Below are 22,863 nucleotides of genomic sequence, written 5' to 3' on the forward strand. Positions count from 1 at the left end.
TAACTTCAAGCGCAGAAAATCTGGGGATATCCCGGCCATGTTTCCACGTCGACGGCCAAACCGAATATCACGGTTCCAAGATCATGCTCAGTATTTGGTAGGACCAGGTCGGCGTAGTGTATTATGAGTTGTTGAAACCGGATGAAACAATCACAGGTGATCGTTATCGAACGCAATTAATCCGTTTGAGCCGATCATTGAAGGACAAATGGCCGCATTACAACGAGAGACATGATAAAGTGATTTAACAGCAAGACAATGTACGACCATGTTGCGAAAGTGGTCAGGACATACTTGGAAACGTCGAAATGGGAAGTCCTACCCCACCCGCTGTATTCTCTAGACGTTGCTCCCTCGGAGTCTAGGACTATTACTTTTTTCGATCAATGCTACACGGCCTGACTGACAAGCACTTCCGGTCTTATGAAGATGTAAAAAATTGGATCGATTCAAAAGATGACCAGTTCTTTCAACGCGAGATTCGTACGATGTCTGAAAGATGGGAGTAAGTAGTAGTCAGCGATGGACAATACTTTGAATCATAAAGTATAACCAGTTTTTTACAATAAAGCCTCGAATTTCGGAAAAAAAACGGCGGAAGCAAATTTGTACGCCGATGTATATATCTAGATGTGTTGAGTAACTCAGCAAATTTTTCAGGGCAAATTCCAAGTGTAAATACAAATGCCGGAAAGGTTATGTAAAATGTTGATCGATTCTTAATATTATCCATCAATCAGTTCCTATTGCCTCTGAGTAAACACTCATCAGCTACAGCTGCTGAATCCATCGTTCTCATCAGTCGTCCCGTTATGCAATTTCCAACACTGCAATTCTGGGAAAAATACAGCGTTACGTAACAACGAAAGCAGTTTTCCCAGATTTATAGAAGGCAATGTCCGTCTGGAAACATATACACACACTCAACCTATTTCCAGCAACATTTCTGCAAACAATTTGTCGCTACATGCATACTCGTAAATTAAACGCAGATGTGGTTTATCTAGTTTGAATATTTCCTGCGAATTCCTCTCATCTAAAGGCGGGATCTATTCGCATTTTCTAGATTTCAGCCTGCCCGATATATCAGGATAAGCTGCCGTCGATACCGTTCGCAGAAATGTCATTTCTGCTGCTATTTTTTTCTCGATCGAGGATGCGTGAGAATTATAATTACTAGGTGGCTTGCCAAGCTTTCGTGAGAGTCTCAGGTTCATGCGAATTACATTTTTAAGAGCTTGAATATCTTGTCAAGGACTCGACCGGGACCGATACAATTGTGGCGTGAAATTGTTTTTTATGTACCTACTTCTTCTTGTTGTCATTGCTTCGTCAACTATATGATTCACTCTAGGATGGGGTATCTGATATCTAAAGTGTGTAATTTTGAATTTAAAATAAGTTTAATATTTTTCTGAACTTTTTTTGGATTATTGGAGCCAGCCAGAAATTTGTCGATTCTGTATCATTAGTTATCGTTTTTAGGGATGGTCGAACATATTTGGAGGTGGGTTCGTCAGTCTTATCGTTGAGACCATTTTAGGCTCAAAATTCCTGAATTCCAGACATTGTGAGGCAAACTCAATGAAAAAGGCAAGAATAACAAGGTCTTCTCAGTCTAGGTTCCAGGCCACTCGGGAATTAGAGGGAATGAAGAGGCCAACACAATTGACAGAAAAGGAGCACTAACTCCTTTCATCAGCCTGGAACCTTTCTGTGGGGTAGACAAATGTACCTACAAAAAAGAGTTTCAGGAGAAGGAAAAAACCGAAAGAGAAACACTCTGGCGGAATCTTCCTGGTTTGGATCACTCCAAAAAGTTTCTTCGAAACTTTGACTCTGTGAGATCCAAGAAGTATCTGGTTCTTAGTAAAAATATACTTCACCTCCTCAATTGGTTCCTCACAGAGTATTGTCGCCTTAGAAAACACCTCATGAGAATGGATCTAACAGAAAATGAGTGCAGATTCTGTGGGGAGGAGGAAGAAACTTCAGATCACCTGGTGAGGGAATTCCTCACCATCACTAGCCAACGCAAAACCTACTTTGGACACGAAACTTGTAGAAAAGAAGAATTAGCCTCCTTGAAGCCATTACACATATGGAGTTCACTAGAATTCTGGTACTGGAAGGCGAGCTGTAGATCACGTTATGGAGAGAATAGCTCTGATGGGGGCACAATAGACCATTAGCTCACAGTGAAACGGAACCTCCTTAATTAAATCTTATCTAACTTGTCCACACATGTCTAATTTTTCCACCAATTTCTCTATTGTAGGCCGAAAGGTGCTTCACGATGACCCAAAGTGCTTTTTAGTTTTTTGAACTGTGACTGCAGTCATCACTATTTTGTAGTGAATTTTAAAAATCTCAATGAGTGGTTGAATCGTGTGTAGTTCCATTTTTATCAATAGCGTAGGTTTTGTCAAATGATAATAGATGACAACTTCTAAATTTTAGATTTATTTTCTCTACCAAAAACCCAGTATGTTACTACGATGGGACTATAAACAATATTTGTCACCCTCATTTCTTTCTTCTGAGTGATCCCACTTCTTAGTTTTCAAATAATCTTTCATGAACGTATTTTTTTTCAGAAAAATTACATTCTTAAGGAAACGAATTCCAAAAAATATATCAGATCTTGGTCCTTCTGTTTTTCTTATGATATTCAATCTAGCCCTCTCCTCCTGAAGATTTAGATGATTTAGTTCTTTTTCCTGAAGATTTCGACAATTTCAAAAGAGCCTTCATCGATGACTCAATTATTATTTACAGATCAGATCGGTCCTTTTCTCTCTCGAAAAGAATTCATATGATGTATAATTAGCTTGTAAAACCAGCTATATATTCCGTATTAATCTGACATTTCAGTGAATTTTTAATTATATTACGAATTGGGTCACTGGGCAAGTTTAGAACGCATTACAAGCAATATTGCAGCAATATTCAGATAGCTATATTATATCAAGCATGTACAAATAATGCTCTTCCTCCTATGGGGGGTATAATTATTAGATAATACAAATTAGACACACATACTAATTACATAACAGATAATGAATTCAAAGTATATAATCTGTTTCTGTATTGCGCAGCGCATTTCTACCTTTCGTGAATTTAAGCTCCCTGAAAAATCATCATCGATTTATTTATGAGTGCTTTTAATATTAGTCCTTGACGATAGTGATTTTCTTTTGTGATGTATATAATTAATCTGTTATAACAATTACGAAAGATTGAAGATAATTTCGACATTTAATGAAGATAGCTAGCCCAACGTATAATTTTCAGATGAAGTTTCAGTTTGATCACTAATGAAGGGAACAGGTTCTCTGATATTCTCTTTCAAGTCATCTTTTGCTGTCCACTAAAATGCTGATCCAATAAATATTTCGGGATTTTTGAATTAAATAAAGGCAGCACTGCACTGGCTCATGTGTCAAATGAATTATTTTTTTGGTTTTAAAATTAACAGGCTTTTCGACAGATTTTTCAATTAATGTCAAACTTGTATGTTCTATTTATTGAGCATATTAAAAGCGGATATTTACAAAAAGAATTAGTATTTCATAAAAAAGGCAATAACATAAATTCGTTCTTCTTCATCATCGATTTAATCATGTATACAGTAGTTATGTAACGTTCTTATAAATTTAATATATTTGGATGTTAATGAATAGAAAAATATCTTTTTCATTCAATCAAATATCATATTTTGAAGTGAGTCTAACTGATGAGGGTTCTCTGAAGTTCCTAATCTACATAATTGTTTAGATATCGAGCAAACGCCACTGGTGTTACTTCATTTGTGAGTGTGGGTAGTACTGTCAACACCTCATGTAAATGAATCTATAACCTTTATTTATCTTTCTGAATGTTTTATTCATTCGAAACGAAGCCTGACGTTCGAATGACCACTGCATTCCCATTTAAGGTGTTTAGATAGATATGTAGTTCAGTATTTCATCAAATTATGGAATACATAGTAGGAATTATTTTATTCCCAAGATAGGCGGATCTTATAACCAACTCTCAAAGTTTTAAGGTTAGATTTAGATAATTAGAAAGGTTTCGTTTCATTCCTTATTTGAATAGCATCCTATTCTTTGCAGAAAAATAAATATTTCAGATGGTTGAATCAATTATGCAGATATATTGAAAAGAATTATAAACAATTCTTTTCCAAGAATAAGTGCGTTAATTTGTTTCTAAATTGGAGGTACAAAAGAAAATGAGAGATTCCATGGATTTATTTATTCATCACAGCTTACTAACTGAACCTTCATAATGATTTGGATTATCCTGAGGATTACTAAAGAATTGTTCGAAATTTTTTTCTCGAAATCGGTAGCAGATACGACAAAACTACAAGAAACCAAAAAGTGTAGTATTGGACTAAAGTTCCTCACTACGTCTTTCTAAACTATCAGTGGTCTATATCTATGCCAAATTTATCTGGAATATTTTATAAAAGGAAGGTGCTATGAAGAAAAATATTGAATGAATTTAAACCTAACACCCTGTATCCCGAAAACAAAGAGTTTGCGGGCCTATGTTTATTCGACTTTTTTTTCTCCTTGAAATGGAATTTGTCATTTGTATAACTTTCATTTATAGATTTCATCAAGCCATGTTATGTAGTGATACTTTACTCTTCCTTTGAAAAATACAGTTGTGCAAATTGGTGAATGCGCGAAAAGCATATCAAGAATACAATATTTTTAGTGATGAATTCACTGCAATAAGGAATTATTCATTAAATTTAAATTCATTAAATTCATAAAAAGCCTATTGTTTTTTACAGCGATAAAAACATCTTAAACTCAAAACGTATCGTTTAGTGGTTATTAACATTCGTAGTTTTTGCATGTACCTACCTTCAAACATAATAATAATAATATCAAATAATGAAAATCCAATATTTTGTGATCAAATTTCAATTAAGAATCAGTAATTCTAAAGCAGTCTTCGAAAAAATTTTATTTGACATGTCCCTTGTAAAGAAGTAAATTATATATGACTTTGATTATAAAAAAAGTGTGGCAGTAACATTGCCTTAAGTGTGTTCAAGGCGTTTCCTTGCTCAGGAGTAGAACTATAATTAAGGTGTCATTCTTCGAATTTTTAAGTGATTTAATATCATTCAACCTTGAGTATCTTCAGAATGGTGCGTTTTGCGAGAAACGTTAGGGAATTATTCCATTTAAGAAAATGATGAAGTATTTTCGAATTATTTCAAATTGCCTTTTTGTGTTAATTTCGGATATTTTTTTTTGAAACCATCAGAAGTAAAAAAATAATTATAATCGGAGAATATGTTTTTCAGTCATCGGAAACTTAACACTTGAATTCCTTTCATTCTGCATTATTATGTTCAAGCTACAAAAGAAAACCATTTTTCTTTAAAAATTCAGTAGACAATACTTTTCACCAGAACTGAATCTGGAAAAAATGCTAAATGTTTCATTCAATGATAAGAATCAATGTTTCAATTCCATCTACAATTTTAAGACTGACCCTGTGTACATATTACTATTGGATATTTCTGCGTGAAGCCTTAAGTTGTCATTTCATATCCCAAAAACTCTGTAGATTATGTAGTGTGGAAAATATTGAGTAATTTTTTTGAATAGGTATTCCTCTTGAATTCTGCTTACACAATCATTATGAATAACTTACTCCACCCTTTTCCCAGTTTTATACTTGGGTTGAAAGCATGAAATCATATTGTACACCGTGAATTTCTTCTTCCTTTTCTTATTCTCTAAGTTGTATGCCTGCGCAATGGTATCATGGTGCCTGCACACTAATTAGGGTAGGGAAAAGATATTTTTTTTGTATCTTTCTGAAAACACTATGAATGAGGAAATTGTTGCACAAGTAATACGAAAGACAACTGTTACACTAATGCAGGTACATTTATATTAAGTATTGTGACGACAATTTCAGCTGGACACAGACATTATGTCTAATTGCTTTTTGTCGCCACATATTTCTCCCATCAACCTTCCTGAAAATTCGAGAGTTATCGTGTTTTCACCCGGCTAGATATACTATGGATATACTTGAATTTGACCACGAATTAGTCATCAGTAGATCGAACCCCATCGCCTCAAAATTACAAATAAAATTAAATTGTAACGAAATGATACAGCGATATGTTAAAAGTTAAAGGAACGAGCGCTCAAAAATGTTGATAGCAGTGCATAATCGTCTTTGTGAATGATGATAGGTACAAATAAAGTTATTGCTTTCCAGAATAAGACAGCCTACTCTTCACACGATTCCACCCACACAGTGAAATGCGTTGGAATGTTACATTCATTTATGTGGGTGTCGAGGAGGTATATGAAGATTCTTAATGAATTATTATTCGACAGTTTATGCATAATATTACCTCCACCACTCGTTTGCACGTCCAAGAATCGTATTTTATTAGTGGGACGTGATGAAGTCTGCTGAAATTATGCCTTCTCAACTAAATAGCTTGCGATATATGGTAAATAATATGTGCGAATAAAAAAAATTATCGAGCAATGCACTGCGGCGAGTTTTAAAAGAGCTTGATTTTGTTCATTGAATATTTCTAGTTAAATATGTATAATATGACGCTTATCTATTCAGATATTGATTCTATCCAACGTTGGCTTTGTCAGAGATGGAAAATATGAATACGCCGAATTTTGTCAAAATTGTAATCTATGTATCTAATGAACTTTTATTTTTTTTTTGAATTTTCTAAGGGGTAATAATGGAAAATTCTACAAAAATTATTCGACAAAAAATTTTTGGGTGAGTTCGAAATTCGGCTAATTAGGGTTCGTCAATTCTGACACCGCTCACCGATTTTTGGCATAGTATAAGGAAAGGATAGTAAGCCAACCGCCGTTTGACGGCAAGGAAATAGTCACCAGGGGTCGCTACTGTAGTTGGATTTGAATTTGGAGAAGTAACTCGATAATAGATAGCGCTGAATCATGAGCTATAGATGGCGCAGAAATAATACGATAATTCATTCAGTGGCGTGGTTGAAAAAGGGTCGCATGACATTGCCAACAATTTCTATGTTATTATTAAGTTATCACAAATACACGCCACTGGCGTAAATGCTTATTACAGAGCAGAAAAAATATCAAAATATAGAAATCTTCTGACCACTCTATTTCAAATATTTTAGTTCTTCAAAATAACACCGATTTTTTCAGAGGGCTCCACTTTACGGACCAATTTTTGACAGTAAAATTCGAGTAAAACGTGAGTACAACTAGATGGCGCTCAACATCAACAAAATCGAAAAAAGCACTATACTGGCTTACTATCCTTTCCTTATACTATGTTTTTGGTAGACCTCTTAGTTTGAATTTGAACCAGAAATTTGGGAAAAAACAGTAACAATTGAATCTCTATCTAAGAATCGTTATATCTCCTAAAAATATTTGTAACAAACCCCTCAAAAGCAAACGCTTTTCAGAGATCAAGTTCTGATCTAAAACATAATGAGGTTTCAACTGCGTAGCTTATGTCCAGAAGAAGTGACGGCCTCGAGAGAATTATCAATTTTTTTTTGGAAACTTCAGATTATTACTTATAATTCATGAAATAATGGTCTAATAGCTTGAATGCAATAATTTTCGTGGTCTCCGTAATCGAATTAATCAATAAAAGGGTACAATATTTCCATGAAGCAACTTTTAGTTTTTTTTTAATATTCTAAGGGGGTAGGTATGGAAAATTCTACAAAAATATTTCGTCAAAAAAATTTTGGCTCTCACCTTTTCCTCTTGAGCAAATCCTTTTTTTCATTAATATTGCTTATTATTAGAGTGGATTTATCAGTGAAATTATAACTCTTTCGATGATGAAAATTCATTTGGACAATAAACTCAAAATAACACTTTATCAAATATCTTTATTGGCAACTACTTGAAACCAGTCTAACCTTGCAGTTTATTGAGCAGTGTAGCTTAGGAAATCCGAATCACTCAGCCTTTTCTCTTGGCACCTTTTCCTTCTATTTAAATATCACATCTGTTGCGTCTCACCTATTCCCATTATTTAATTATTAATGACTGGCAGCCTACCAACATTTCACGTCGGATATTTTGCATAAAAAAAGCAAATAATGTCAGCCTTTTGTGCTCTAGGCACTCCTAGATAAAATGAACATGAAATACTGCAATTGTGAAAGATTTTTGTATTAGATTTCAAAATTATCGATTTTTTTATCCATTTATCTTGTGCACAACAATACGTAGGTTTCACAGTTATGATTCATGAATTTTATCAGAGATCAAACGGAACTTTTACTTCTGGACTGTTTTGCTATTTATTCAAATATCTTTTCTATTCTGGTAGAGCAATTCTGAAAGAAAGCTCAAACAGAATTTTGAAAAAATTAGTAAAGCACTGGAGCTTTGAAGTAAACCTTTGTAGTGTTCTGTGGTATCCAAGGGTACAACTGACCCATCTGCAGGCCCTGCTAATTCAAAAGAAAACAAACAGAGCAATGAATATAAAATGGAACTTTGCAAGTCATTTGAAGTTCCATTTTATATTGATTGCTCTGCTTACCTATTTATAAAATTTGAGTTTTTGCATCTCAGCTAGGAGCGCTGGTGTAGATTTTGTTTGTTTGTGTTTGGTATGTTAATCATATTAAATATTAATATATCAAAGAGTCATTTTGTTCGCTTGATTGGTTCTTAGCTGAAAATTTCGGCTTCAATTGTCACCCCAATATAAATAAAGTTTATACACCGATGAGTGTTCCTCCTTTCTATTGTTTCCGTATCCGCTATAATTACCAGAACTAACGTCTGTGCGAGTTTTATGTGTATCACGCTCATGTCACGTAACTAATTTTCAACTGTCTAGGTTCTTATTTGACCTAAATTTTTATTGGTTCTCTTTATTAGCAACCACATTCACTATGATGTATATTCGGTAATTAAAGTGACACATCTCAAGTCTTAGGTCCGAAACTTTGAAAAATATGTCCACTATACAGGCTGTCCCAAATAACCTTTTATCGCGAAAATGAATCTGTTCAAACTCTCAAAATAAAAAGCATATTTTATTGTACAAAAATCTTACATTCACAACAAAACACTAAAGCTAAGGAACGAAAATATAATTGTTTACTTCAAAATGACGTCATCGTAAGTTCAATAATACCAATTCTTTTCTCATCACTTGGAATCAACTAGGAATTTTTCGCACAATTAATTATATTTTTTGACAAACTGATGTATAGGTATTGTCATCGAGGATATCAATAAATAGGACGATATTTTTATTCGGCCAGATGGCGTAATCATTGTGTGTCTCTAAGTGCACTGAAACATTATTTATTTCCAATCGGTATGTACCTAGTGTTTAGAACAAACTGCATGTAAATACCTCATGTCGGAAATCATTTGTCAAAATCGTCTTGTACGTTTTGGATACTAACAGAATATCATTTATTATACAAGGGAGTGTTAACAACACGTTTTCATTGCCTTGTCTTGAATGCAACTCAGTTTGTTTATTCACCTTACGTGATAAAAAACACAAGAAGTTTTATTTTAGAATCATGTGTTTCTATGAACTAAACCAATAATTTCTTGAATTTTTTCGTCTTTGAAAACGTTCGGACGTTCTTTTATAATTAGAATCTCGAATAAATCAAGAATGTACGTGAAGCTATTTTTCGAAACGCATTATAATGCAACAAAAAAATTTCATTGTGAAATCCAATTGAATTATTATTTTGGCTAAATTATTTCCTCAATATCTGGTTTGGAAAATTGCCAAATACATTATTTGCTGTTCTATCATTGGTAATAAAATTTGATATCCATCCATGAGATGTTCATTTTAAATAATGACTCCCTTAGTTATGTTTGTGTGTCCATTTCTTTGGTTTTTGTAAATTTGTCAACTTGAATATTAAACTAATCGACCATTAAATCATTGAACCATTTTAAATTAAGTGAATTGGCTTCCCTTACTCGAATCATTGGTTGAAATTGAAACATCTTTATCCCATCTTTATTTTACACGAAGCTAATTTTCAATTTTTCAATAGTTATTTTGCAATTCGAGATAGATTCTATGAATTAAAAATTGGCCTTGAGCTATTAATGGTGCAACCAACTCGTCTTTTTTTTATTCATAGAGTTTTATCCATTGTGAAAAAGGACTTCAAATAAACTGAACATTTGAGCACTGCAATGATAAATAACGCCCAACCTCATGAAAATAAAGTACAATTTTGCCAATTTGATTGAAATAAGTAGACTGATTTTTCAGACTTGATTCTTTTACCCCCTCTGCATTTTTTAATTTCGTCTCAAAATCAGGAAGCCTTTGAGATGAAAGCAAAAACAAATAATAACAACGTATATCTGCCAACAAAACGCGAATAACCAGGTGTTGAATGTTATTATTTGTGTCTGCTCTAGAAATAAAGTGAATCCTTGTCTTGCTCGTTTATTCCGCACTGATCCTTTCTTTAGAACTTCCCACATCAAAATAATTTCTATTCATCTTGCATTTCCTGGTAGACCTATCCCAACGTAGATGCTATTTGTCGCTATCAAATTTCAACAATATGTTATTATGAACGTGAATAATACCTCTTATTAACGATTATAAATGTCTATTAGACGTTTTGTTCTTATCCAAGTCAAGGAATGCTATTGTTTGATTAACTCAGCTGAGGCGATGCATTGACATCGAGGTGTAGACTGTAGACATTTATTGTTATGTAGAATTGCAAAGAGTCTGAATGTCCTTGTCTCGAACAGGGTGTAATACGATTTTTTCCAAGTGATAACTTCTATAGACCATAGTGAGGTTAGGCAAGAATTCTTATTTTACGAGTTGTCTGTAATTCCAACTACTGAATTTCTCACGCATATCTATTTTATGGATCTGAAAACACTGCAAATTCAATACTTTAAAATTAATTATTTTCAATCTACAAAAAATGAAAAACCCATAGGTTCGGAAATTCTAGCAGAATAAATAAATAAATAAATTTTATTCGATCCTTTCAGACACAAACATGGTGTATAGGACAGGTCAAAATGAGAACAAAACAATAATCATAAATAACACTATGAATTAAGGAATCAAAAAATCACACAAATATTATTGTACTGAATAGTAACCTTCAACTAAAAGAAGGTTCTTAATTTCTTTCTTGAATATTTTTGAATTGAGAGATTTCATAGTAGGTGACAAATGATTGAACATCCTGATACTCTGATACATTGGAGAGCATTCAAATCTATAAGTCTTATGTCTAGGAAACAATAAAGTTTGTGAATTTCTCGTTTCATAACCATGATAATCTGATAATTTCAACCATTTAAATTCATTCTTTTTGGCATACAGCAAACATTTGAAAATATATATACATGGCAAAGTTAAAATTTTATTCTCAACAAAAATATTATATATCGATTAAAAACCTTATATTTAAAGAAAAACAGATTCGATCGAGTTGAGAGTTTGAATATGTATATGTATGGATCAACAATTTCAAGCTTGGTAAGAAATTTCGTTTTGATATCGTGTTTAAAACATTAGAAAATAGAAACAGAAAATAAAAAAAATTGACGGAAGCAGTGCTTTTCAGCTACCTATATACAGTTATATGTAGTCTCCAAGGGTTCAATTGGAGCATCAATGAACGAGCGCCTAAAATCTCTTGAGTTTACGTCAGTACATTCCCCATTTTTTAGATGCTTTGGTAAGTTTTTTTGAGATATATTCTTGTTGAAACAGATTCAGTGATTTCTTCTCAAACAAGCAATGATTCATATTTCACAATAACATTGTATATTTTTCAAATTATGTGATAATAATTGGTGGGCAAAATCCATGAACGTTTATCTAAGCTTCATTCACAGATCTGTCAGAAATAATTATCGAACGTTTTAATTAATGATTGATGTGCAATAGACATGATCTACATACTGAAATCTTCAAACCAACACTATAGTGTCAATTTTAATTTGAAGTCATTTTGATCGAACAATTTAAACGCATTCAGGATGTTGTCCTTCTCTTGAGTGCCTTCTCTAATTGAGATTGTCGATCAATATGGCATAACTATCTCTTCCTTGAGCTCTATAAGTCAACTGATGATGTACCTTACCCAATATTTATGTTTGACTATTCGCTTTCGAATAGAATGGTTCCATCTCAAAGTGTAACCTTGAATTGTGGCAATATAATGAAATACCAAAAAAAAAATAACAAGAGTATTTTTCCAATGAATCAATTCTTTGTAATAGATATGATTTTTTGACTTTTGTACTTCACTGATTTTGAATAAAATATATCTTGTTCTTGAAGGAGGGTTTTTATTTTTTTCTCAAACAGTTACAAAGATTTAAAATAATACCTACACCGAACACATGTTAATTTTCAATGACGACATCTGTGAAGTTTCCGATTAATGGTGCATCATTTAATGGTTAATTTAATTGTTACAGTCTTTTTCATTCATTGTTCTATCGTAAAATACCCATTAAAATGTTCCACAAGCAGTTGGGTGTGTGGTCACAAATTACGATAGACAGAGAAAACTTATTTCTCTGTATTGTTTATTCGATCTAGCAACCTTAGATGGATATACAGGGTATCCCAAATTCGATGCTCACTGAAAGCATCTCGAAAACTATAAGACTTGAAGAAAAAATCTTCAAAGACCCCCTAGTTATTTTTTCGATATAATAAAAAATCAGAAAACAGATCATAGATATCTAGATTTGTTCTCGAGTTTCTGAAAAATGACTGTTTCAAATATTTCGCTAAATCTTGGTTTCTGTTCGAGATATTCATAAAATTTACCATCGCTCGAAATCTCTTACTTTCAGGCCAGTACTTTCCTTGGTTCTTTGTAAAACAACGTTACAAAGCCGAAGTTTAATTAAAGATAAAATCTTTCTATGTTAAAGTAATGACTTTTTCTTTTATCCAATAAATGAGAATTTTTTTTTTTTTAATTCAGTTCAAAATCTAATAAATGAATGTATCAAAAAACATCAGAATTGAAGAAGAATAATTTTTTCCTGGAAAATACCTTAGATTCTTAGAATTACTTCATCATATTATTCGACTGAATCAATTACAATTTCAATAACAAAAATTAGGATTGCAAATTGTTTTCGTTGGAAATGATCTCAGAGTAATAAACATAGATAGAGGGAGCATGTATCATTTTCATGGAGCAAATTTTGTCCGCAGCATGAACTATCAAATTTGACATGAAGCGCGCGGAAATGAAAACATTTCAGTGATACGATATTTCACTCAATTCGCGAGTTTCTCCAAAAGGAACGCACTTCTTATTTCCCATAGTGAATCAATGATTCATATCAACTCAAAATATATTGAGATAAATATCTAAATATATCAGAAATTCGGAAAAGAAACTTCAAGCGCGCCAAACGACGTGAAACAACCGATGACATTAGGAGAGCCAAAGTTGCCAAACCTTGGATTTCAGCAGGAAAATACAGAAAATAATAAATATTCTGCTTATTATGAATTCGACAAAAAATATCGGATTCCAAATATTCAAATTTGCATATTTAATCGGAAATCACTCAAATAAATATATTTCATTCAAAGAATATACATTCATAACGTTATAGTAAAATTATGGATTTGAAAATATATCACAATCCGACAACGTAATCTAACCATGTTGGGGACATGTAAAAATTGCGTTTTCTTCCTCTATCTGTGTCTATTCCTCTATGGAAATAATAAATCAAAATTTGAAATCGTTACATGTTTCGCCGATTTGCCATCGAAATTAAAATACCCAAAACCATAATTTTCTTTGGAAATAGTGCATCAAAATCGTTTCTCAATTCACCAAATTGGTGTGTATCTGTTATCTTCCATTCAAATTAAAATATCCAAATCCACTATTGATAATAAATTCAAAATTTCAGGACACTTGTTTCTTCTATTTCTGTATGTAGTCCGAAATAGACTCTTATCAATTTCGAAATTTAAATTCGTGAATTTTAATTTCCACATTCAGTTAACCGGGAATCGGTGAAATACAATGTTGGTTCAGAACCTCGAATCTTTACATTCGTGAAGTTCAGTGTACGATAAAATTCGAAATTTGCCGTTGTGCTTTGTATGTATTTTAGGATTGCAGTATTAATCCGTGAGTAAACATGAAATAATATCTTTCCATTGAGATGTGTGAAGGACGCTAATTCTGTATGCCGTGAATTTTTGATAGCAAAGTAAATATTTGGCTCGTACAAATATTTTTGGTCAGTCAATGCACATATCTGTGAATTACCGTGGATGCAGTTGTTTAATTCTTCTCTTTGTAGTGATAACTTGAAAGGATTAAACAAAAATGAAAGATAATAAATAGATTCGAAGAAAGATTAGTCACAATTAAATTAAATTAAAAATAGGTTGGTATTATACTAGGTTGTTTAACAAGTTTTGCATTTCGATAAGAAAAGCACAATTTTATGGTTTGAAATACACTTATTATTCAGTATAGTCTCCTTGAACATCAATAAACTTGTTCCAACGAGATTCCCATTTATGAATTCCATCCTTGAAGTGAGAATCTGGATGGGTTGCAGCTTCTACGCCATTGTGAAAATGCTCTTGTGACGCTGTACAGGGTGGGCAAATTTCGATGTTTTAGCACTACAACTTTTAAACCAGAAGAGATAGACAAAATCTGATACCCTATTCTCGGTCTCTTTTTCTGAGAAACCAACAAGAGTAGTATTCCTTTTCGGCCACCTTATTTTGTTTTCGAGTTATAAGCGAAAATTGGAAAAATGGCGATATCGAAAAACCTTTATATCTCCGCTAATACTGATGCTAGAGCACTGAAATTAAAACATTATACAGGCACTTTTTCACGTAGAATCCTGTGGCTTGCTCGTATTTTCAAAAGGGTTTTCAATTACGAAGCTATGACCCAAAGTTATGTTTTTTTCAAATGGGAACACTAAATTTTGTGTCATGTTTTGAAAGCTTAATTTTTCCTGATTTCAAAAATATATAACATTGTATGGTTTTTATTAAAATAAATAACAGAAAATGGTCAAAAATCATTTTTTACCTAAGAGTCTCAATATTTCTATGGTTTCAACTGTTGATGAGCACATAAAAATTGAGCTCTCTATAACAAAAGCAGTGTCCTTCCGTCAATCTGATTATTTCTATGCTTTTCACTAATTTCTACAAAATTCGAATCTAGATATTATGTTTTATAAATTTTTTATCTGAAAATTGATTTGGAAATAATGAAAAGATCCACAGGATCGAATGTTTCAATCGAAAGAGTTGTAATGAGATGGATGTATCAGAAGATTATTTTCATAGGTCTCCAGAATGAATACGCACCATTTTGAATAGAATAAGAAACAACGCATATATGATTGAACTCAACAATATAATTACGAAGGGAACAAACAAGAAACAATATTAAACCTAATATAACAACAATGCACAGTCGACACATCTTCTCGATATTTCGCACCGAATTCAATAGATGAATATTTGAAACTGTGTTCAAGCAACCTAGGAAATTTTCTCGAGTTCATTTATATTTTCGATACTATTTTTATAAAATATATCTAGATACGAATTTTGTAGAAATGGTAAAAAGCATAGAAATTATCAGATTGACGGAAGGACACTGCTCTTGTTATAGAAAGCTCTATTTTTATGTGCTCATCAACAGTTGAAACCATAGAAATATTGAGACTCTTAGGTAAAAAATGATTTTTGACCATTTTCTGTTATTTATTTTAATACAAACCATACAATCTTATATATTTTTGAAATCAGGAAAAATTAAGCTTTCAAAAAATGACACAGAAATTTAGTGTTCTCATTTGAAAAAAAATAACTTTGGGTCATAGCTTCGTAATTGAAAACTCTTTTGAAAATACGAGCACGCCACAGGATTCTACGTAAAAAAGTGTCTGTATAATGTTTTAATTTCAGTGCTCTAGCATCAGTATTATCGGAGATATAAAAGTTTTTCGATATCGCCAATTTTCGCTTATAACTCGAAAAAAAGAAGGTGGCCAAAAATGAATACTACTCTTGTTGGTTTCTCAGAAAAAGAGACCGAGAATAGGGTTTCAGATTCTGTCTATCACCTCAGGTTTGAAAGTTGTAGTGCTAAAACATCGAAATTTGCCCACCCTGTACATTATCCTGATGGAAAAAATTTATTTCTTCTGCTAATCTGGCATTTTTCAACGAATTTTTGCCTTCGGCTGGTCTAAAAGTTAACAATAATATTCAGGATTTATTGTTTTTCCAGTTTTCAAGTAATCCACGAACAAAATTCTTTTCGCATCCCAAAAAACTCATGCTAACACCTTCATGGCGATTTCTGGAGCCGAAGAACCAGACTCGCACCATTGTTTTGCCTCTTGTTTTGATTTAGGATCATGGTGATAGAGTCAAGCCTCATCCATAGTGATGAATAAACGCACAAAATCCACTTTATCCTTTCGAAAACGCTCAAAATGTTGCTGAGACAGTCGCTTTGAATGTTTTTTTGTTCCATTGTTAGCGAATGCGGAACCCATTTTGCATACAGCTTTCTGAAACCCAATACTTCAGTTAAAGTATTGCTTACACTGCCGATTAAGATGCCTAGAGCTTTTACTGAAACTCTTCCATTCATTCGACGATTTTACAATACGATACCCTATATTTTTTCTACGATTTCTGGTGTTGTTGCTGTTTTTGGACGTCCTTGACGTAGATCGTCTTCAATGTTAGTATTACTACGTTTAAATTCACCAAATCATCTTTCTATTGTATCAATTGAAGGCGAAGAGTACTTATACACTTTCATCTTTTCTTTGCTTTTAAACATTTCCAAAAATAAAAATTCAATCACTACATGTTACTTGATTTCTCCATTATTAAAAAATACGTATTATTATATATTTATTATTAATAATAATAATAATTTATTCGCACATGATAAAGTAATATATACAGAGAATACATGTACAAATAATTTGCCATCAAAAATTTCATGGCTTGTCAAGGGCTTATTAGTCATACTTCTAGATAAAAGTTCAATATGCAAATACAATACATAAATACTCATATAAAAACACTCGAAGACTGAGAACAATTATTATGTATATGGGACATAAACAATATTAAATAAAACAAAGGTACTTAAAAAAAACATATATCATCCGTCCAAAAAATTGAAAATAACGAAGCGAAAAGAGATGAGAAACAGAGAAACTCCGCCACTGGAACTGATATTAACGATTCTGAATTCGTTTTCGGTATTGTGAAAAGATAATATGTAAATGACTTATTTGGATATTGACATCTTGTGATACTGCTTTAGTTTAGGCCACAACTGTCCTCATTAAGATAGTTGATGTGGTGGATTAGGATTTAATCAATACATTTGACACACAATTTTTTGATTAGGATGATTTATCGCTAACCTAATTACCTATCACCACGTTCATCAGTACTTTTTAAACTGTAGCACAAGAGATTGATCATTTGTCGTATCAAAAGAACTATGAATTTGATCGATTGAGCTATCAAAATATTTCGAGCATGATTTTGCTTGGAAAATAATTAAATGTAAAATAAAGTGATTTTCATTTTGAAATTATTTTATTTTCCCAGTTTCCATGAAGCAAAATTTTGCAGAATTTGATAGTTTCATCCATTTAAATTTATAAATATATCAAATAATCTGCCTGATTATTTCCTAAATAAAAAATTTTCCGAGAAGACAATTCAGAGTTGAAAAATTGTTGATTTCTCATTTGAACTCGTAAAATACATTTCAGAACATCCTGAACTTCACTTCTTGTCTGTCTGTCAGTCTGCTTGTGGGACCGTAAATGGTCCTATAAGAAATGCAGCTATTCCAGATTTCTCATTCAGAATGCGCAAAGCTGAAATTTCTGGTATTTTTAGATACAGTGTGGTCCAACGAAAAATTAACACCTCGATTTTTCGATTTTCATTATGAACTGATTGATTGATAATTTTCAGCAGGGTGACAAAATCAGTTTTTCACAGAAATGTTCCAGTTACGGTAAGTCAGCAGACGAGATTTGCAGGCTCTGTGGATCGGAAGTAGAAACTTCTGAACACTTGATATGCAAGTGTCCAGAGCTGGCTGGCCTAAGAACCATTCACATGGGCAAGCCGGTCCTGGATACCAGAGAGGTAATGGCCAAGGCCCCTAGGGAGGTTGTCAATTTTATTAACGTCGTTGACGACCTCCCTGGGTTTCTATGAATGAGTAGGGTAGTGAACAAAAGATCTGCATGGTCGCAGTTCCCGGAAGGCTCACCGAAGCAAAACGACCCCAGTTCAAATAATAATAATAATAATAATACGGTAACCATTTGAATATCTTTTTTTCTGAATAATATTATCACCTGTATTTCACTTTATCGAAATCCTCACAGAATAGGCATTTTTTCAACTTGATACGCAGAAAAGTTCCAGTGATTTTTTGACACCACCTCTCCAAAAACGTGAATTTTGAACATTTTTTTTTAGAATGCCTTTATAATATGTTGTGTTATTTTCCAGTGCATAAATTGTGATTCAACTATAATCATAATATTTCTTGAGACACCCTGTATAAGATTTTTCATTCTATTTTATTAAATGATAAATGGATGAGTGTCTTAAAAGCACTAGCAACGTGCTCAAAGGATTAAATTAATCATTTTTATATTTATATCGTACTACATATACCATTGTGGCAAACCTAATAACCTATAAAGTAACTAGGTACCTAACCCAAATCTAATGTTGCGTTTTCTTTCAGAAACCCTCTAAGAGCCGAACATCAGGACAATCCCAAATGACCCAGTGAAGAAGATGCTGATTAAATGACAGAAAAACTTGAGGACAATGTGGATTCCAACAGTTCACATAGTGATCGTTTATTTTTGTGCCTGTGCCATAGCCGCGGAGTTCAGAACGAAGTTAGGACAGAACCACAGAAAAAGTATCGTGAAAAGATCTGTGGATCCGCACAGTAATTACCACAAGTACAATAAGAACAATTATAACAGTTTTAATAACCAGTACGATAACTACAACAGTTTGAGTACCGTGAAATTGAGGCATCAATCAAGATTTCCCAATTTGGACAAAGTCATGACCAGAGTGAGTAACATGAAATTTGGAAGTGGAAGTGAAATTAAAAGTGAAGTTCATAATAAATTAAGACACAGATCGTGGTACGAGAAAAAAACAACGACAACGCCTCAGCCAGAAGAGACTTTCGATCACTACTTCGACGATTATGGTAGTGATAAAGAGAATAACGATTGGGTAAGTGTTTTTCAGTCATAGAAGCGTAGGTAGCTTAACAACGAAAGACTAATGAAATAAATCTCTGTAATCTTCAAATAGATAGTATTTATGGTTCTGATGCTTAATTTTTCATCAAACAAATGCTGGTTGAAAAATGGAGTAGAATATTGTGTTTCTGTTATGATATACAGGGTGATTCACCGCTATGGTCTATTAGACGGTTATGGAAAACTAATCATGATTTTGTGCTGAAAATTTGTATTTTTAGGTTTGAGACAATGGTCTTTCTCCCTAAAATATTTTCAGATCTCTACAACTGCTGGTTATACAGGAAACAGACTACTACTTCCTTATTTCAAATGGCATGCCCAGTATATTATTGCATCATTAGATAGCTATTTTAACGACAATGTCCGCAATATGCCATACCTTGTGTAAAAACTCAACGGTTTAGTTAATGGGGTTCTTATGAAAAAAATGGTGGTGACGAGAACTCACATGAATTATTATTATTATTATTAGATACATTAATAGTTGAGGTAATAAACCTATAAACTCAATAAAATATATGAAAGTAATTGAAAAGAAAATTAAATTAAAGAGTTGAGACACACTCATCATAGCGATTCTTGAAGATATTAACTGATGGCGCAGTCACTACGTCAGATGGCAATCGGTTCCAGCTCTCAAATGTTCTGTTTGATAGAAAGTTCTGTAGAACAGTATTCTTAAATTTTTCCTTGGCAAGCTTGTAAGGGTGGCCTCGTAAATGATTTTGGTTTCTCTTGAACAACAACTGCAGATCAGCATCAGCACATCCGTGGACTGCTCTGTTGGTAACAATGAGATCAACTCTTTCACGTCGCCGCTAAAACCTGGGGATGTTCAAGAGGTGGAGTCGTGTATTATAGTCTGGGCGGTTGCGACCATATGGGAGCCGAGTATAAGTGCGCTGAATAGCCTCCAATGCATCCATATCACCCTTCAATGAAGGCCACCAAGCTGGACCGGCAAACTCAAGTATCGGGCGGACATAACTTAAATACAGAAGCTTACACGTCTGTAAGCTGCAACCATGAAAAGAAAGAAAAAAAGTTGTTTAGCTCTATTACATATAGATGTTATATGGCTGGACCAGGAAAGATTGGATGTCACTATCAATCCCAAATCACAGTGCTCCTCAACACTCCTAAAAAATGTATTGTCGATGAAGTATTCGATTTTGCGCGATCTTTTGCCCACAGGGAGTACACAGTATTTTTCTACATTAAGAGGCAACATTGTAAGGACGAAGTAGCCTCCTCGTAGACAAATGTACCTACAAGAAAGAGTTTCAGGAGAAGGAAAAAAACGAAAATCTTCCTAGTTTGGATCACTCCAAAAAGTTCCTCTGAACCTTTGATTGTACGAGATCCAAGAAGTATCTGGATCTTAGTGAAAACCATTAGGTCGCAGTGAAATGAAACCTCCTCAATTAAATCTTAATATTATTCTAAGCCTCTTTGGAGCCATCCCAGATACTGAAGTTAATTAGAATTCTGGAACTGGAAGGCGAGCTGTAGATCTTGAATGGCAAGAAAAGCTCTGATGGAGGGGCACAATAGACCATCAGGTCGAAGTGCAATGGAACCCCCTCAAATCAAATCTAATCGAGCATAATTCTCAAGATCGACGAGGAATTGACTAACCTGGGTTTTCCTCAAAACTACAGCAATAATCTCAGTTGTGTGATTCCGATTCTTCACATCAGTTACTCGTCCCAACAGATCAAATTATTCTACTACTTTCACTATTACCGGCCAAGAAGGTGCTTTATACGATCCAAGTGTGAAGTACTTTAATTTTCACCATTTTTGTAGTGAATTCTAACAATTTCAATGCGTTTATCGCTCCATTTTGGCGTAATGGCGTAGTTTTTGCTTGTCAAATATCAAAAGATTACAGCTTCGCAAGTACTGCCCAGATAGGGGCCTTTCATTGGAAAATCCTGTATTTTTACTTCTTGAAACTCGAGATTTATTGTTATGTTGAACACACTAGTGTTCACAGCAGCAATTAGAAGAAATATCTTGTCATAGGCTGAAACACTCAAAGACCAAAGACGATAGCTATTTGCTTAGCAATAAAGTTATTACCAGTTATAACCTATCATTAATTTTTTTCCATTCCACCAGACTTTTGAAATTCTGCTTTATTCCTCTCCCGGTAGAATTAACAACAATGGCGATGAATACCGTTATGAAATTATCCATTTTCTGCACATTTCTCAGTGCCCTCATTCAGCGACGATTATAGACAGAATTGACGCCCTGTAATTCTTGCAGAGCAAGTCCAACTGCATATACCTTGAAGGTCATTGTAATTATCATCCGATTTTCATTCATGCAGTGTTGGATTTCGGGTAATGCGCTACTGCTTTCTTCCACTTTGTAATACTGTAAATCTTCAGAACACGAAGAGGCGTTGCAGTTGCAATTCACTTCGTTTAGGTTCACTTATAGAGTAATAAACATAGATAGAGGAAGTATACGCAATTTTTACATCTCCCCAACATGGTTAGATTACATTGTTGGATTGTGATTTATATTAAAATCCACAATTTTACTATATCGTTATGAATGTATATTATATTGAATGAAATATAATTATTTGAGTGATTCCCGATTAAATATGCCCATTTGAATATTTGTAATGCGATACTTTTCCTAATTGTCGAATTTATAATAAGCAGATCATTTACTATTTTCTGTATTTACCTGCTGAAATCCAAGGTTTGGCAACTTTTGCTCTCCTAGTGTCATCGGTTGTTTTACGTCGTTTGACGCGCTTGAAGTTTGTTTTCTGAATTTCTGATATATTTAGGTATTTATTTCAATATATTTTAAGTTAATACGAAACGTTGATTCACTATGGGACATAAGAAGTGCAATCTTTGTGGAGAAATTTGCGAATTGAGTGAAATATCGTATCACTGATATGTTTTCATTTCCGCGCGCTTCATGCCAAATTTGATAGTTCATGCTGAGGACAAAATTTGCTTAATGAAAATGACTCATGCTTCCTCTATCTATGTTTATCACTCTGAGGAATTATTTATATGAGGTTCAGGCTATACTGCTACTGCACACTATACTAGAAGCTCCTAAATTGGAGGTACAAACGAAAAGGTGTTCTTCTTCCCAAGTTATCCAGTTGAAGTTTGGAAAAAATATTATACCCTAAGGTTAACAGCATGCTCATGAAGATCTACAGGATGATTTTGCCCATTTTTCCCTCCAGGTCTGTTTATTTGGGGCGTAAAGGGTTTACTAATAAGGGGTTTCATTTTGATATTAAAAATAAATAAGTAATAATGATAATAATAATAATTCTTTCTTTATTGCCATAACTAAGTGTTACATACATTGTGCAAAAGGTGAGCATATCACTAAAGCGATATCTTCCTGCCTACCTCGAAATTGTGTAAAAACAAGATATGACGAGACTCATTGCTTATGGCTACTGATATAATACAGAACTAAA

At 33.3% G+C, this 22,863-nt stretch overlaps 1 protein-coding gene across 2 annotated transcripts in view; it reads left to right on the forward strand.

The window, feature by feature from the left end:
- The window catches only part of LOC123683993, a 75,438-nt gene that overhangs the window by 26,972 nt on the left and 25,603 nt on the right, over positions 1–22,863 (forward strand). Inside the window, exons 1-2 of one of the 2 annotated variants that reach the window (XM_045623037.1) lie at positions 14,047–14,185; positions 18,848–19,359. In XM_045623037.1, the coding sequence (XP_045478993.1) occupies positions 18,934–19,359 (426 nt within the window). In that variant the 5' untranslated portion in view covers positions 14,047–14,185; positions 18,848–18,933. Of the gene's footprint in view, positions 1–14,046; positions 14,186–18,847; positions 19,360–22,863 lie in introns of those variants that run through there. The other variant, XM_045623036.1, reaches the window with a different exon arrangement.

This window comes from Harmonia axyridis, chromosome 7, assembly GCF_914767665.1.
Source record: "Harmonia axyridis chromosome 7, icHarAxyr1.1, whole genome shotgun sequence".
NCBI lineage: Eukaryota > Metazoa > Arthropoda > Insecta > Coleoptera > Coccinellidae > Harmonia > Harmonia axyridis.